Source organism: Drosophila persimilis, unplaced genomic scaffold (assembly GCF_003286085.1).
Source record: "Drosophila persimilis strain 14011-0111.01,24,50 unplaced genomic scaffold, DperRS2 tig00000000-arrow-pilon, whole genome shotgun sequence".
NCBI classification, from domain to species: domain Eukaryota; kingdom Metazoa; phylum Arthropoda; class Insecta; order Diptera; family Drosophilidae; genus Drosophila; species Drosophila persimilis.
This window is the reverse complement of record NW_020825288.1, coordinates 18,743,645-18,760,155: the sequence shown is the minus strand read 5'-3', so window position 1 is coordinate 18,760,155 and position 16,511 is coordinate 18,743,645. Positions and strand designations below refer to the sequence as shown.

The 16,511-nt window shown below is 40.1% G+C and overlaps 1 protein-coding gene across 1 annotated transcript; it reads right to left on the bottom strand.

Annotated features, from left to right (window-relative positions):
* Positions 1 to 4,196: 4,196 nt before the first annotated feature.
* On the bottom strand, positions 4,197 to 11,604 carry LOC6591762 (neprilysin-2). Its single transcript, XM_026989954.1, has 11 exons — positions 11,544 to 11,604; positions 11,163 to 11,470; positions 10,354 to 10,750; positions 10,009 to 10,301; positions 8,810 to 8,977; positions 7,912 to 7,995; positions 7,107 to 7,382; positions 6,782 to 7,038; positions 6,667 to 6,722; positions 6,217 to 6,601; positions 4,197 to 5,041 (listed from the first exon to the last, which is right to left on the bottom strand). The coding sequence occupies exons 2-11, from the start codon at positions 11,400 to 11,402 to the stop codon at positions 4,942 to 4,944; spliced, it is 2,256 nt and encodes a 751-aa protein (XP_026845755.1). The 5' UTR covers positions 11,403 to 11,470; positions 11,544 to 11,604; the 3' UTR covers positions 4,197 to 4,941.
* Between the last annotated feature and the right edge of the window lie 4,907 nt (positions 11,605 to 16,511).

Here is a 16,511-nt window from a genome sequence, read left to right as displayed (position 1 = left end):
TGGTCTAAGCTAGACCCCCCTGACCCGCCTAACAAGCTCATCTGACCAGATTAACCAACAAATCATTACGTTCTTTTCACGAACAGCGATACCAAAAGGGAGAGAAAATGCAATCATCGATAATTACACAAAAAACATATTGCATAGGTTACAAAACTCATAAGATTTTCTCTATATTTTTGGCTATATTAGTTATAAAAGTCAACAAAACAAAATAAAATAGAGTATTTTATATGATTTACTTATCTCTCATAACTAAATTTTTTTTAAGATATTAAGTTATTATTATTTATCCGAAAATCAGTAGTCCAGAATATATATACATACATATATAAAATAGAAAAATAAACATTTATTTAGACAACAAACAATATTTCAATTAAGTGGTACGTCGTATGAAGAATGCTTATTAGAGGACTCATTAACAGATGTCGCAGTACCCATGAAACTATTTTTATTAACAAATGACCTGATATCTAAAAAACTACTGCTGTTTTGGCCCAAAGATTCCTCCTGTATGTCCTTGTACTGATTTTTATGTGCTAACTTCGGCGTGTTTTGGGATCGAAGTTTAGCACTATTCTTTTCGATATAATTGCTATAAGAGTAAGTACTCGTATTCTCTTGTACTGAAGGACTAAAAGGTGCTCCGTTCAATGCTTCTTTAACAAAATGCTGACAATGCTGATTATGGCTTTGTGACGAATAAGGACTTTTATCTAGATTTTCATAATTAAAAAGATTGTTGATTACTTGACTTTCATTATATAAAGACGGTACCGATTGAGATGAAGGAGCTATGGTCGTATTGATGTGTTCTTTGGGGAAAAATGTGTAAGGCTGTTCCAGATGAAATTCCGGTTTCATATTTTGTAGAAGCATCAAATTGACGTTGTTGAATGAGTATGGTTGGTCGATGGAGCCAAAACCATTTAGCTTTGTGGAATGGCTTGCAATAGTATAGAGCCCAAATTTATCATCGGTCTTTTGTGGTAATTCCGATATTCCGTGATTATACTGATATTGTCGGTTGTCTGTATTTATTTCTTTATGTGTTTTATCGCGAATAGCTTGTACGAATTCATTTGGAATATTGATGGTCAGTGTCTCATGATTATGATCGGCACATATATGATTTTTGCGGTTTACAATTCTCCCCATTGATTGCGGTGGAAAAAGTGAATAGAACTCGGGATATTTTTCTTCAGAACTGTCAGCAGGACGAAATTGATTATCTTTCAGTGCATCTCCTCGTAGCGCTCCAACAATAATAATATAACCAGAAATTAACACTGTTATGCCTAACATTTTTAAAATAATGTTAAATATGTATGTTTTTTGTTTTGTTGCACGGATCAAACTGACTTTCTTTTATGTGTGCTGAACATTTATACATTTTTTCAACGTTTTGTAAAAAGCTTAGAAACTATTTGTCATTATATCATCGAACTTCTTTTTGCGCGCCGAATTTTATATACCCTTATACGAATAAATCCATACAGTAAAAATGTGAAAGTAAGTACAATTTACAAACAATAACTTTTCTGAGTACATATGCCTGATGTTAATGAAGACTTTGCGAGTTTTGTAATTTACACATTTATGTATGTGTAGTTTCGTTCAGATAATTTTAAATGTAATTAATTACATACAAAAATAACTAGATCTGCTAGAAAGAAGAAAAACAAACGTCTGCTCAGTTTCACAAAACCCTCTTCAAGGGTATATATATTGGAAAGCTCAACCAAAGTAGAAATGGATTTATCTTGATTTTGACAAACGGATTAAGAACAAAAGCCTGAATGAAGTTTGTTGTACATTTAATTTTACTTTTGACAACATATTAGGGTGCACACAAGTAAGTGAACAAGTGGAGTGTGAGTACGCAAGGTATGTACAATGTGAGGCAGTGCGACTCTCTTTGTGGCATAAATTTCTCCCACCTTTTTTTTCGCTCTCTCTCTCTCTCTATTTATTAACACATGTGTGCAAACTTGCAATATCTTAGTATTTCAAATGCAAGGGTTTTTTAAAAGAAATTTACGAGATCAGAAATTAAGTTAAGTTAAGTGTCGCTTCCAAGATTTTGGTTTTACATTTTCAAAATAGAACAAAATTTCACAAGCGCATAAGGCAGGGTTCGGCACGCAATTTTCACATATGTGAAACATATGTTTTAAGTGCTTTTGTGTGCGTAGACAGCCGGCAAAACGGCAATATGGTACCTACCACTGTAATACACGTGTACGGGAGTGGCAGCGCATCAGCATCATTTCTGTGCACATAAGATGGGAACTTTTTCAACTTTTGCCACTTTCTCTGATAAATTTGGGACTACACATTGCACTTAAAGTAGTGTATGAGTTCTGTTAGTGTGTATGTGTGTGTTGTAGCTGGGTTGTATACGGTACATAAACCGTCTACAAGTTGGTCATCGCAACTAGAACTTGAACCAGTTGGACTGCGGAGTGGGTATCCTACGGTGCGCATGGGAGGGTCTGAAGACACGGCGACAGCCTCTGATGTTTGCGATGGGAAAATGAGTGACAGGCAGTTGTGGTACTGTTTCTGATACTGAGTTTTATTGAAAAAATGCATGTCCTTATATATCTAGCTCTTATTGAACGCACAGGTTCCTTCTGAGTGTATTTTTAGATAGGGTGCACTTACTCTGTGCGGGTGTTATACTTCAGTGCATTTACCTAGGTACTTGACAGAAATTAAGTGAATAGTTTATTGATTGATCCCTTTTGGTGGGTTCGAGTTTACAAGTGCTATTGTCTAGTCTTAGTTGCTATATAATTTTCGTGTCGTCATATTCATTCACATGAAGTGACATGGACAATTGTATTTATGAGTATTTGTGTATGAGATTGCACTGTATATTCTGTAATATTAATTAAATATATGTCTGTGACTGAACAAGTCCGTTTGCAAGAAGTTTTTTCAAGCAGGTTTGCTCGATGTATGTATAAAAAAACCATATTGAGACGGGAATGAAAAACAGCAATACCGAGATAGATTTCGATATTTGAACTTGACCCTTCATTGTGAAGAGAAATAATATATATTTCGATCAAAATCACTGGGAGACAAGAACGCTCCAAAAAAAGATTAAAAAGGAAGGTCCAAGGTTGTCATAGGGCTTTAGCGCAGTTAAAAAAAAAAACACTTAAAAAAGAAATATCAGTCGATCAAAAACCTTCTTAAGCAACTCTTTCTTCAACTTTGAATTTGGGAAAGATAATGGTTCTAATATTATTTATATTATTATTATTGACGGTCAGACGAAATTTTGAAATACACTTGTGCCGGTACGATATCACAGGAGTGTGGATGCAAAATTTGGATGTTTTGGATCTTTTAGTCTTGAGGCGCCCACTTTTTAGCGATAGGAAAAGCCGGCCATGAAACGTGTGTGTTGGCGAGAGAGAATGAAATTGAGCTCTTGGTTCTGGCTTTAATAATGATACGACCTAGTTCAGATTCTGAAGACTAGAAGATATAGTAATTTTCCACGATTCTACCTTTATGGTTTTCTTGTAGCGACTCGACTCGGCGATTGATCCTGATTAAAAATATATACACTTTATGGGGTCGAAAACGCTTTCTTCTGGACGTTACACACATCCACTTTCACCACAAATCTAATGTACCCCAATACTCATTTTGAGTATCGGGTATAATAAGAATATTCAGCAAAGACAGATAGACAGCTGGTTTTCTGGTACTTTTGATAGACCTGGGATATTTTAATTTTTAGATAGGACACTATTATTATCACATAGTTTCATTACGAATAGCACAACGTACCACAGAATCTTATAACTACACCCTGATGTTGAGGTTAGGTACCTTTATTATTTGTTATATATTATATATGTACATATATAAGAGCTGGAAGACCCACTACTGCACTGCGCTCTTATAATCTCAATACGCATATGGATTATACTTATGCTAGCCTTAGAGAAAACCGAGGTGCTGACAAAAAATTATAATTCAACGAATTCAAGCACTCAATTTAAATATTTGTATCAAAAAGCTGTAAAACCAGAGAAAGCTGAAACTTACCGACAACAACCTACTTACGGACGGCCGTTTTCAGGAACTAGACTAGAAGATTTTATAATACAAGTAATTTGTTTAATTTATTAACTTATTTGTTTATCTTTTTATGTAAAAAAATACACGTAACAAATAAAAATAAGCCTTGACGTTAATTGCGACACTATAATACCCGGTACTCCGTTAGTTTATATGCAATCTAAATTTTGCGAGCAATTGTTTGGAGAGCGTGCAGAATAGTGATAGTAGTAGTTATTTAATTTGTTTAACCTCTTTGCACCTAAGCTTCCATTACATTTCTCTCGCCCTCTGTTTCTCCCTCTCTTGTTCCACCATCAAACTACCTATACGAGAAAGAACAAGAGAATCATTTTATGATTCGGAGTTTTCCGTGTACTCTTATCCTCAAATCCTCTTATCCTTTTTAAGGAGCGGTAAGGTGTTTGGCAAAATTTCGAAACAAACTTAAATCACTGTGAGTCTGTACACAACATTTTGTTCTCTTGCTCGTATAGTCTATAGAACAAGACGTCAAACGGGACGGAGAATCGGACAGAAATACCTACATATGTATGTATGTGGTCCCGGCTATTGATGCTGATCAATAAGATATATCCACCATGGTGTCGGAAATGCTTCCTTCTGGCCGTTACATACATTTAGACAAAAATTATATTCTTTTTGAGTATTCCCTATTCTCTTTGAGTATCGGGTATAATCATGGGAAAACACGATTTGATTTCTTAAACATGACAACAGATTAATAAAGTGCATCGCCAAATTAATAATCTAAACGTAATCACTATAGTTGATTCTCTAAAATTAATGTTTTTTAACTCTAATCCGATAGTCTATATGGTAACCATATAATATTTAAAGCACATTGCATGTTTTTTGTATATTAATCATAGATCCAGATGGACACTTGAAAACTTCCGTTGCACTTCCACCTTGGGCTACGAGCCAACCCAATCTAGAAAAAAGAAACAATGTTTAATTTTAGCTACAAACTCATAGAAATTTTGGTATATGACTTATTTTGTAGCACGGTAACCCCTTTATTAATAGCTTATATCATAGAAAGCTTTGAGAGACGTCGCTTACATGCAAGAATAGGATAATCAACTTTTGAAAATGTCTGTTTTTATCCGGCTATATCCTCTTCTTGTATAAGGTACTGGAATTTTTTCAGATATTTTTTTTTCTTTACTTTTGTAATGGCTTTTCATATTGCTAAATTGCTATTCTGATTGCACATTTGTCTTCCAATAAGTAAGGTTTGTGTTTGAACTCTTCCCTAACGCCTCGACCGATTTATACGTAGGTCGCAAATATAAGATGTAAGTATGCTTTTATCTATCTTACAAAGGCTTACAAAGAACACCTCCGCCGCCGAGGAAACTAACATTGAACGCCAAGGGGCTTGTGAGAGAGAGAGAGATAGAATATCAGTCAGAACGCGGAGGGCGCTGCACAACCACTGCAAAGTGATTTGATCCTTTGGTTATAATGCATAAATATGTACATTATATAATTGTTTTTCCGAACAAAAATACTAAATCCCAGGGTATTCGGCTCTAGCGTTCTGAGATCCAAAACATCGTTGCTCTAGCTCTTATAGTCTTTGAGCACTAGGCGCTAATAGGGACGGACGGACCGACAGACGGACAGACAGACAGGGCTCAATCGACTCGGCTATTGATGCTGATCAAGAATATATATACTTTATGGGGTCGGAAACGATTCCTTCTGGACGTTACACACATCCACTTTTAGCCCAAAAATAATATACCCCAATACTCATTTTGAGTATCGGGTATAAAAGAAAACCCAAGAATATTGTTTTCGATTTTTCTTGAGATTGTAGTTGAAAATTTAAAAAAACAAATACCACTAAAACTGATTAATTTTCAATTTCAAAGCTTAAAATTTTCGAGACGGTAAGCTGCAGCTACAAAGTGCTTGGGTGTGACTTATAGCTACATTTATCGCTTCCCAGAATTTCAAAGTTCAATAGAGATAGATGTAAGATGTAAGTTATGCGAAAAAAAGAAACACAAATTTTGAAAGAAACATTAAAAAATTACCAGTTTTCAAAAATTAGCTAATACAGCGGATATAGACTATATAGACATATGTTAAACTTACATATTATCGAACTCTGGAGCGCTTATATCGATTCCCAAGTAATTCGATTCAGCACATAGTTCCTGACCGGAGACTAGAAAGAATATTTGTGTTGGTGTTAAGCTTAGACCAGGTAGTCGCGCCATTCCTTTAATAGGACCAGTCAATGAAAGCATTGAGTGGTATGATATCTGCATTCCTCCTGAATGTATCAGAATGTCCATTCGACTATAGTTTGAAAATATATTTACAGAATGTGGAACGCAACGCATTGCCTTTTCGTCAAATGATTTCGTTATAGACCGCAAAATTTCTTTGGCTATGGAAACGCCAACAGAAGCATAATGTAGGTAGGGCGGCAACGCTGCATTAAAATACGGTATGAGTATGACTGAAAGTGGAACCACTGCAAAAATGTACGAAAATATTATAGGTATCAAAATGTATATATGTATATTTAAATATACATACCGATTGAATGACTAAGTGTATCGTAAAATGTAGTTGATACAATAGGATATGCCCATCTGTAAGAAATCGAAATCAAAATTTGTTGCATATACTTTTAACAGCACGTTGAACCTACGCTTCATGTGAGCCTTCACGCATATTAATTTCGTTGGGAACTAATTTGTTTTTTTTATAAATCTCTAAAATATTTTGAAACCAACATTCGGCATTTATATTCAAGCTTTCTAGGGACTTTACTAAGTCGGTTACATTTGAAAATCCTTCCCACGTCTGTGATTGTATTTTCAACGCGGATAGCTTTACAAGAGCAGCTCCTTTTAATGAAGGAGCTCTTTTCAAATGAGCTTTCAATGATTTAAATATTAATTCCGCCTGAAAATATGTTTATGAAAATTAAATTCAGTGTTTGTCTGTTCGTACATATGTACCATCATAATTACCCGTTTTGTAATGTCCTTTAAGTCGTTGGATGCATGTTGTGCAATGTATAAAGCTGAGGCTAATTCAGGCAACGCCCACATTGTGGACCGAGTACACACTTCAGGACTTGGATAATCCCTTGGCAATATTTCTAGAGCACTTAGCAAAAGCAATGAATTATGTGCAACTCTAGTCGGATATTTTGTGAGAAAATGTTTCAAAGCTTTGAGATAATCACCATTTCTGACAATTATGGGACCACTCCAGTTTTTTGGGATTAATAGTGTCCAATTAAGCTAAAAAGTCATAGAAAGTAGTTTTTACGAAAAAGTATATTAAAATAGTATCCAATACGTTCAAGAACTTTATTGATAGTATGTACATATATTGTATATTTTTATATTGTAATTTAATTTTTAAAAATTTCTAATATGTATATTCTGTTCGGCTAAGCGCCCGCCCATGGCAGAACAAGTAGCAGTAGAGAGAACAGATATGTATCTAAGCGTACCGCAACTTGTTACTGTTGTCATTTGGTTCCCCCCCTACGCTCTTAATTGGTGTATCGCTTTTTCTCGACTGTTATAATTCTCGCATCTAATCAGCCAGGCTCCGTTTTTCACATTCACAAAAGTTTTTCGATTTACTTTTGAAATCACATAAATTGGGGATCCCTTTTTAGTCCAGACTGATTGACAACACTAAAAACGTACTATGATTTGTAGCCCTTTTTCTACAAATTTTGCATATCCGCTAGTTTTAAGGTGCAAACCTATTAACTATTAAAATAAAACTATGAAAAAAATACATATCTATTATACTTACAACTGGGTACATGTCCTGTAGAATCGATATATTATACAGTACAGAACTATCCCAAAATCCCCGACGTGAATATTCGACTTGAAGCTAGAATAAAATTTAGAGGAAAAAATAATAATAAGATCACAAATACATAAGTGTAATGTATTTTGTTTCTTACTATAAACAACCGATGTACGAAACACACGTGTTCAATAAACATCTCAATAAATCTAATGTATAAATTTCTAGTGTGACAAATTTTGTAGCTTAACTTCTCCGAAATGGCTCGACTGATTTTCGTGATTGGCATCGGCCAACATCTATTTTTCATCACGATCAGACCACTCCTTCGGGTACCTCCCAATCACCTACGTCCTTTTTATTTTTGGGATGTACCCGAGGGAGAGGTCTGATCGGGTCAAGATTTGGTATGCATAATTATTTTACACGCCCTTCCCTTATGTTTTGACAAAGTTTGATTCAGATTGATTACTTTTAAGGAAGTGATAGGGCTGTATTTAGAATTTTAAAAAACCGTGTGTACTAACACATGCAAAGATGTTCTCTCTGCACTCTCTCATGATGACGCGTCATCTGGGGTTCTCAGACAGGTAACCCAGCGTGTGACGTTTCGTAGTGAACTTACTCTATCGCTGTCAAATCCGCACACCTTTCCCTCTTATTCTATATATCACATATATCTATATTAACCAATTCGTGCGTTATTATTGTATTTCGATCGAATGCTGAAAAAGCTCAGTAGCTCAATAGCATATCTAACAAAATTTTGAAATCGGAAGCGTCTAACTGCAGGTGTATACAACTTCCTCGCTTATATTTAATGAGTAATTAAACACCTCGAATAAATTGGGTGTACAATTTTGTTTAGATAGCTAAAATACTTTTCTGTAAAACTTACCTTGTTAAGATCCTTGACAAATTCAAAAATTGTATCTTTTTCTGATATTCTTTGATCATATGATACAAAAAATGGTAGAAAATTGTCAACCAAATCTGATAAAAGCTTAGGGAGTCCTTGTCGTATACGGCTTGGGGGTGCTTTTGGGCTGATCCAACGTATTTTGTGCTACAAATATAGTTTATTAGTTAAAAACAATAAATAAATTTAACCGTCGCAACGTGTTCGGTTTCATTGTGGTCGGCTAAGTAAATTTTGTTTATCCAAAAAGAGTTTATAAACTATACTTTAAACGATACCTAATTAATAAACAAAAATAATAAAATATGAAAGCAGAAGAAACATTTTTTTCGACTTTCAGGAGTCAAAGGGAATTTAGAACCGCGGGGAACGATGTGAGTTGCTTCTGCGACCGCAACTCTACATTTATAACCGATGGCTATATTGAGCGACAAAGAGTGCGTGCGGGAGAGGCAGAAAACGTGTTTGAAAGTGTTGTCCGGCGCTGCGTAGCCACAGCAAATTAATTTGGAACATGCAAGCAGCAGCAACTTTATTACGGCAGGAATTTTCTGTGCTGTCAGCATCCCGATCGATAAAAATAAGTCGCACGAGCGATTGCAATTCTGAACAAAGAATTTATGTACCAAATGTCAGATCACGAACGAAAATAAGCAAATAGCAAACAGCTGATGCAATAATCGAAGCAATCGTGTGACTTGCGCTGTATAGAACATTTGTAGGCTCAACAGCACATTCGTGCGCTTTACAGCACCTTGTTATTCTATTTCGTTCCGGTTATAAATCGGACTTTGAGAAACCGGAAGCAAGGATATCTGGTTGTCAACTTTATCCTAACCAAAAACTAACAGCACCTTAACCCGAAGTCGAGAAACCGGCCCTAAGAATATTGTATTACATTATTTTAACTAAATAATTCTGGACGGGTGGATAGACGAACAAGGGTATATCGACTCGGCTATTGATGCTATTCAATAATATATACACTTTACATAGATTTAATGTACATATAAATTATATAAATAACTGCTATTAAAATCAGATATGTGATTCCATATATCTGGTCAAAATCATAATACTCTCTTGTTAGGCATTCTATATAATATATAAATATAAAGCAACCTATTGTTGTGTGCATACTTGTTAATTCTAAATAAGCTTAACATAAACGTACGCACCTCTAAGATAGTTGACGATGTGCTTGGACCACTTATTATAAGAAGAATGTGAGGTCTTCTTCCATAGCTTAGATCATAATACAAATCAACTAATGGGCTTGGGCCGAGTTCATAAATTTTAGCTATCAAGGGTGCAATACTTGAAGGTCCAGTAGAGCCAACTGGTAGATATCCGCCCAAACTATCAAATATGCGGTGCATTTCAGTTGAGTTAGTGGTCTGTTGTAAACAGCTTTCATATAAATGATGTAATATTTTGAATCTTTCGTCCATAGCTTTATTCTGGAAAAAGGCTGTAGCAAAAAGATTAACAAAAATGTATTTTGTTTTGGAAATTATTCTTACACAGCATTTGAGTATCAACACTTTTTTGAGAGTTTCCCATTTCAATTAGGTTTGTTATATTTTTGTTTCGGGAATTCCGCCAACAACTAAACTTCTTGAATTCTGTGCATGGGTCCTTGTTCCAATTTAGTCTGGCTTGAATACTGGAAGCTACTGATTCACAAATTACATCCATGCATTCGGGTGGTGAAGAGATGGGTGATGAGCAACGGTCGCCTTCCATATAGCAATCTCGAGGTAAGGGAGACGGTGCCGTACTAATCAAAAATAGTATGGGTGACGCTACAAGCAAAGTAGTCACCAATAAGGTTGCAGATGTTATGGCCATTTTATGAACAGCCGCAGAAGTTCGAAACCATATACATGGAGCACAACAAATCCATCCAATAATGCTGTTCTAAAATAAAATAAAATGTATTTCAATTTAAAAACATTTGAAAGCTATTTCAGAATCTTTATAATATGGACCAGTTCTCATGTTCAGCATTTATAATATTATATTTAATTAAATACATTCACGTCCATCTATGCATCGTTTCGTAAAATGTATCATAATCGGAAATATCATAGTGAGTACTAGTCATCGTTCATAAAAATTATTGTTCGATAAGTAAGGGCTTTTGAAGCTTAACTAAGCTGATTGATATAATTTTGAAATTCTGGGAAGTGAGTGTGAGTGCCTTCTCCTGAAAGAGAATATTTTGTTAAACTAAAGAAAATAATCTTTCACTGGCTCCTGAGTTGCAAGAATATAAACACATCCGCGCTCCAATTCAATTAAATTAAATTAAGTAAATTGTTTAATGTACCTTGTTATATCCTGCATTAAAGTTTTCGATGTTGGAGCTATCAACTATTTCAATTTCATCGGACTTGCCGATTTGTTTCGAACCAACTGGTGTTTTAAATGATAACTGTTTTTGCAGTAAAGATGCGCTACTTCCACCGGATGGATTTGCCGTCGTAATAAGATTTCGACCGTGAGTACTCCCCAAGCTGGCAACACCATTCTTTCGAAATACATTACGTGCGCTAGAATCAGCTGTCATGGTTTAGATTGCTGCTATTTTATTTCCTCCTATTTGTATAGCTTTTGCAATGTTTTTCAAGTTTGACGCTGCAAGACATTCGCAAATATATGTATCATTTCATATTGAGCGTGAAATAATCAATACTGGTCAATTACTTACCACGCATTGGGTTCCTGAATGTTACATATATACAAACATGTTGACTACACTTCCCCTAATAGTTCATATTAGCATATGTATAGGAACAAGATTATTTACGAAATTTTTAACTATTTACAATTTATCTAGAAAATTTGTTTTGTTTTATGTCGATCAAAGGTAACAAGCACTGACAACAAATGTGTATATTCCTAAAAGCTTTTACGAATAGCTTTACGGGATGTAAAAAGCTTAGTTAAATATGACCATTTTACATGGCTGTGTTAATATGTACATATAGAAGTATTTACATTTCAACAAAAACCAATTTTAACAAAATGAAAAGAAAAATATATAACAAAATACAAGAATATATAAAAGTCGTATACATACATATGTATATGTATTTTAAAAATATTGCTTCATTTTCAAATCGAAAAGTCGAAAATAACGCAGAACTTCTTAAGTAGCCAACAACATTTTATTTAAACTTTCAATAAATTATATATTATTTAAATTACTATTTTCATTTAGTTGATTTAACTATTTTTTCTTCTGTACCGTACTACATATGTAGGTATTTCCCCTCCGTCACCTGGCGTCACTCTGGACCAGAGAGACAGCGACAGGAGTCTACCAAATTCTATAATCTAGTAGAAGAAATAATTGTTTTGTACTGCTAAGTCTTGTGTTTTCTCGTATCTTCAAAATTGTGGATGATATAAAGATTTTTAATTTGAGGGGGTGCCTGGTGGCGCGTTCTTCAAAATCCACTTGCAAAAATCTAATTTCGTGCTGTTGAATTTGGGAAAACTTTTATTACACTTTAAATACAAATTTACAAAACAAAAATTTTTTAATTTACAATAGATTTTGAATATATACTATAATCCCGATACCACAGGACGAGATCTCAGAAACCCCGACGACGGACTACCAACTGGAGCCATTAACCGACGCCGAGATAGCTCGGGAACGCAACCCGTTTCGCCCAGCCGACGCGGATGACTACGAGAACGCGATCCTGGCCGCCATTACCGCCCTGGAACTGGAGGACCTATCGCCGTGGCAGCAAGACCCAGACCCCGAACCACCCCCCACGCCGTGGGCAGGCAAGTTTCTGGAAGAAGAATTGGCGAAATTCGACGGACTAGCTGGAGTCTCCCCCATCGCCGAACACACGATAACAATGCCAGACAACAGGCCCGTGAAGCAGCGCTATTTCCCGAAGAACCCGGCCATGCAGAAGATCATCAACGCACAGGTGGACGAGCTGCTCCGGGACGGAAGGATCGAACAATCCCGAAGTCCCCACAGTGCACCAATTGTTTTGGTAGGAAAGAAGACCGGAGAAATGCGAATGTGCGTGGATTATCGCCAGCTAAATGCCCGCTCGGTGCCTGACGCGTATCCGCTGCCACGTATTAACCACATTCTCGAGAGACTACGCCACGCTCGCTACATCTCCACGCTGGACCTCAAAAACGGATACTGGCAGATCCCGGTTGCCAAGGGCAGCAGAGAGGCAACAGCATTTACCGTCCCTGGCAGGGGACTCTTCCAGTGGAAGGTCATGCCTTTCGGCCTGCACTCAGCTTCAGCGACGTTCCAGCGAGCCTTGGACAGCGTCATCGGACCCACCACGGAGCCGAACGCATTCGCGTATCTCGACGACATCATCGTCATCGGAGCCACGCTAGAAGAACACATCGAACACCTTCGCGAGGTTTTCAGGAGGCTGCGAGAGGCGAACCTGCGACTTAACCGATTCAAGTGTAGTTTCTTCAGGAAGAGTTTAGTCTACCTCGGCCATGTCATCAGCGAACAAGGCATCCACACGGACCCAGACAAGGTCAGCGCAGTCCAGAAACTAGCACCGCCCACCACACTGTAAGAACTGCGACGCTGCATCGGGATGGCATCCTGGTACCGACGTTTCGTCCCCAACTTCGCCACGGTGGTCCAGCCCATGACCAACCTGCTCAAAAAGGATCAAAAGTGGGAGTGGACAGACGAACAACATTAGGCATTCGAGACTCTCAAGGAAAGACTCACGCAAGCACCAGTCCTGGCATGCCCCGACTTCGACGAGCGATTCGTACTCCAAACGGACGCCAGTTCGTATGGCCTCGGAGCAGTGTTGACACAACAGATCGACGGAGCAGAAAGAGTCATCGCCTACGCAAGCCGTCGACTACTCAAGGCAGAGGAAAACTACTCGGCCACCGAGAAAGACTGCCTTGCCATAGTCTGGGCAATCCGGAAGCTCCGATACTTCCTGGAAGGATACCACTTCGATGTAATCACGGATCACCTCGCCTTGAAGTGGTTGAACTCCATCGATAATCCAACGGGACGCATCGCCCGCTGGGCCTTGGAGCTCCAGCAATATCGGTTTGACATCCATTCATCATCGAGAGCGACCAAACATACAAACGAGCCAGCAGCAGAACCAGCAAAGAAGACCTTATCAAATGAAAACTATGTGACAACGTATGCGACAACGGGACCCAATTCACAAGTCGCTCTTTCCGAAAGTTTTGCAAACTAGCAGGCATGGAATTGGAGTATACGGCGCCCTATACCCCACAACAAAACCCAACGGAACGAGCCAACAGGACGATCAAAACCATGATCGCCCAGTACATCGATGGAGACCAGCGGACATGGGACGAGCTGCTGCCCGAACTCAGCCTAGCCATCAACAGCAGCACATCGGACACCACAGGCTTCAGCCCAGCATTCATCGTACTCGGCCGGGAACCTCGGTTGCCTGGAGCCTTGTACGAAGAGGCGTCCCCAGGACTAGGCGAAGTGACAGAGATCCCAACCGACAAGGCCAGGCGACTCAAGGAAATCTTCGCCATCGTACAGAAAAATACCCAGCAGGAATCACAGACGCAGAGCAGGACCTACAACCTACGTCGACGCGAATGGAAACCCACGATCGGGACGCTCGTGATGCTACGCCAACATCACCTGTCCAAAGCGGCGGACAACTTCGCTGCCAAGCTGGCTCCCAAATATGAGGGTCCAAAGTACAAAGTACAAAGTATTTAAATTTATTTCCCCCACCATAGCACGACTCCAGAAGCATCCGGGAAGACAACGACGAACGGCCGGACTAGCCGACCTCAAGCCGACCACCAGCGACGACAACGAGCCCACCCTCACCAGCGAAGACGAAGAAGACAACGAAGGCAACGATGATGACGACCCCAGCACCAGGAAAACCGCGAGTTCATGAGGGCCACTTATGGTAGTGCGCTGCCATAATGTCCTCGCCCCAGAAGGGGCAACCGCGTACACACGCAGTAAGATAGCTTAAGGGATTATAGTAAGAAATAACCAGAAACTAGAAAACGCACCGATCAGGGAAACCCAGGGCCCAGGGCACACCAGTGGCACAGGTCAGGTTCTAACCAAACAAGGTTTCTTCCCCCCACCAGATCCGACATGGACAACCCAAGGACGAGCGACGCACAGCCTCTAGAGGCAGAGGATGGTACGGAGGGGCATCGTAGGGGTGCGTCGCTGCCCAGCTCAAGGCAACCACGGTCCACGACCAGCCAAACACAAACAAGACACCACTCCCCGACCCCGCAAGCAGAACCGGGCAACACCACGCAGCATGGCACATCAACTGGAGCGATACCACGACCACCCAGGCCATTCCGACGTCGGGCCCGCCGCGAAGGCCCACCGTCGCCCCGTCGGGCGACAACCATGACCTGGGCATGGCTCAACGACATCGTCCATTCGAGCACGTCGGGAAACAACCCGTCTGGGATCATCACAGTGGAGGCGATGCGATCATCGGACTCAGACGAGGAGGTCCGAGCAGGCTGGGCCCAGCAGGAGCCCCCCAGACGCCCACGCCACCGCAAGCATCCAGGCCAAGGAACACGCACCGCCGTCACCCCACGCGCGACTCCAAGACGCGTCGAGCCAGGACACGTCAACCTGGACCCCAACTCCGAGGGGCAGAACAGCTCCCCAGTCGCGCACAAACTGCGGCTGCGGTCCCCAACACCACCGCCCTATTACCTGTACCGCATGGGAAACCCGCAGACCCCACGGCCGAGCTACGACAGCAGCTCGGACGAGGGGTTCACCAGCCCGACGATGGAGGCCGACAAGCACTGGGAGCCGACCCACCTGGCAAGCACCGACGAAGAGGTCTTGCACGACCGACGTTTCGGAAAAGCAGGTGGCCGCCCATGGGTCAAGCACTCCGTCCTGGTCCTAAACCGCCAACTGGAGGCCGAGCGGGCCACGACGGGCCCATACTCGGACGTGAGCGAGGACGAAGATGGGCCGGCCGATTGCCAGAAGATCGCTCCAGCCAACATCGCGGTTGACGTGGCACCCTGGACCACCTGGAAGGACGCCGACAAGACCCTGCAACGGCTGCTTGCCCATCCACGACCCCTCATCCCACCCAGGCCCGAGAGGGAGATCATCCCTGCGTCGGACAACGACACAGCAAGCGGTGACGAGGTACAGCGACAGCAGTCTGGGCGAAGCGCTGCCCCGACGGCTCCGGAACCTCGCCCTTCAGGGTGAAGACGAGCCACCGAGGCGCGTAACCGGCAATGAGCTGCCCCAACTGGGTAACTGATTCTGGCTAAAATAATTATATAATCTGGTTCAGAATTTGCACTCTAGAAGATATAGTCATCTTCTACGATTCTGCGTTTTTAGTTTTTTTGCCCTTTGTGGGGGCGGAAGTGGGCGGGGCACAGTTTTGAAATATTCTTGTAGCAGTGACATATCACAGAAGTCTGGATCCAAAACATCGTTGCTCTAGCTCTTATAGTCTTTGAGCACTAGGCTCTGAAGGGGACAGACAGACAGACATGGCTCAATCGATTCGGCTATTGATGCTGATCAAGAATATATATACTTTATGGGGTCGGAAACGATTCCTTCTGGACGTTACACACATCCACTTTTACCACAAATCTAATATACCCCAATACTCATTTT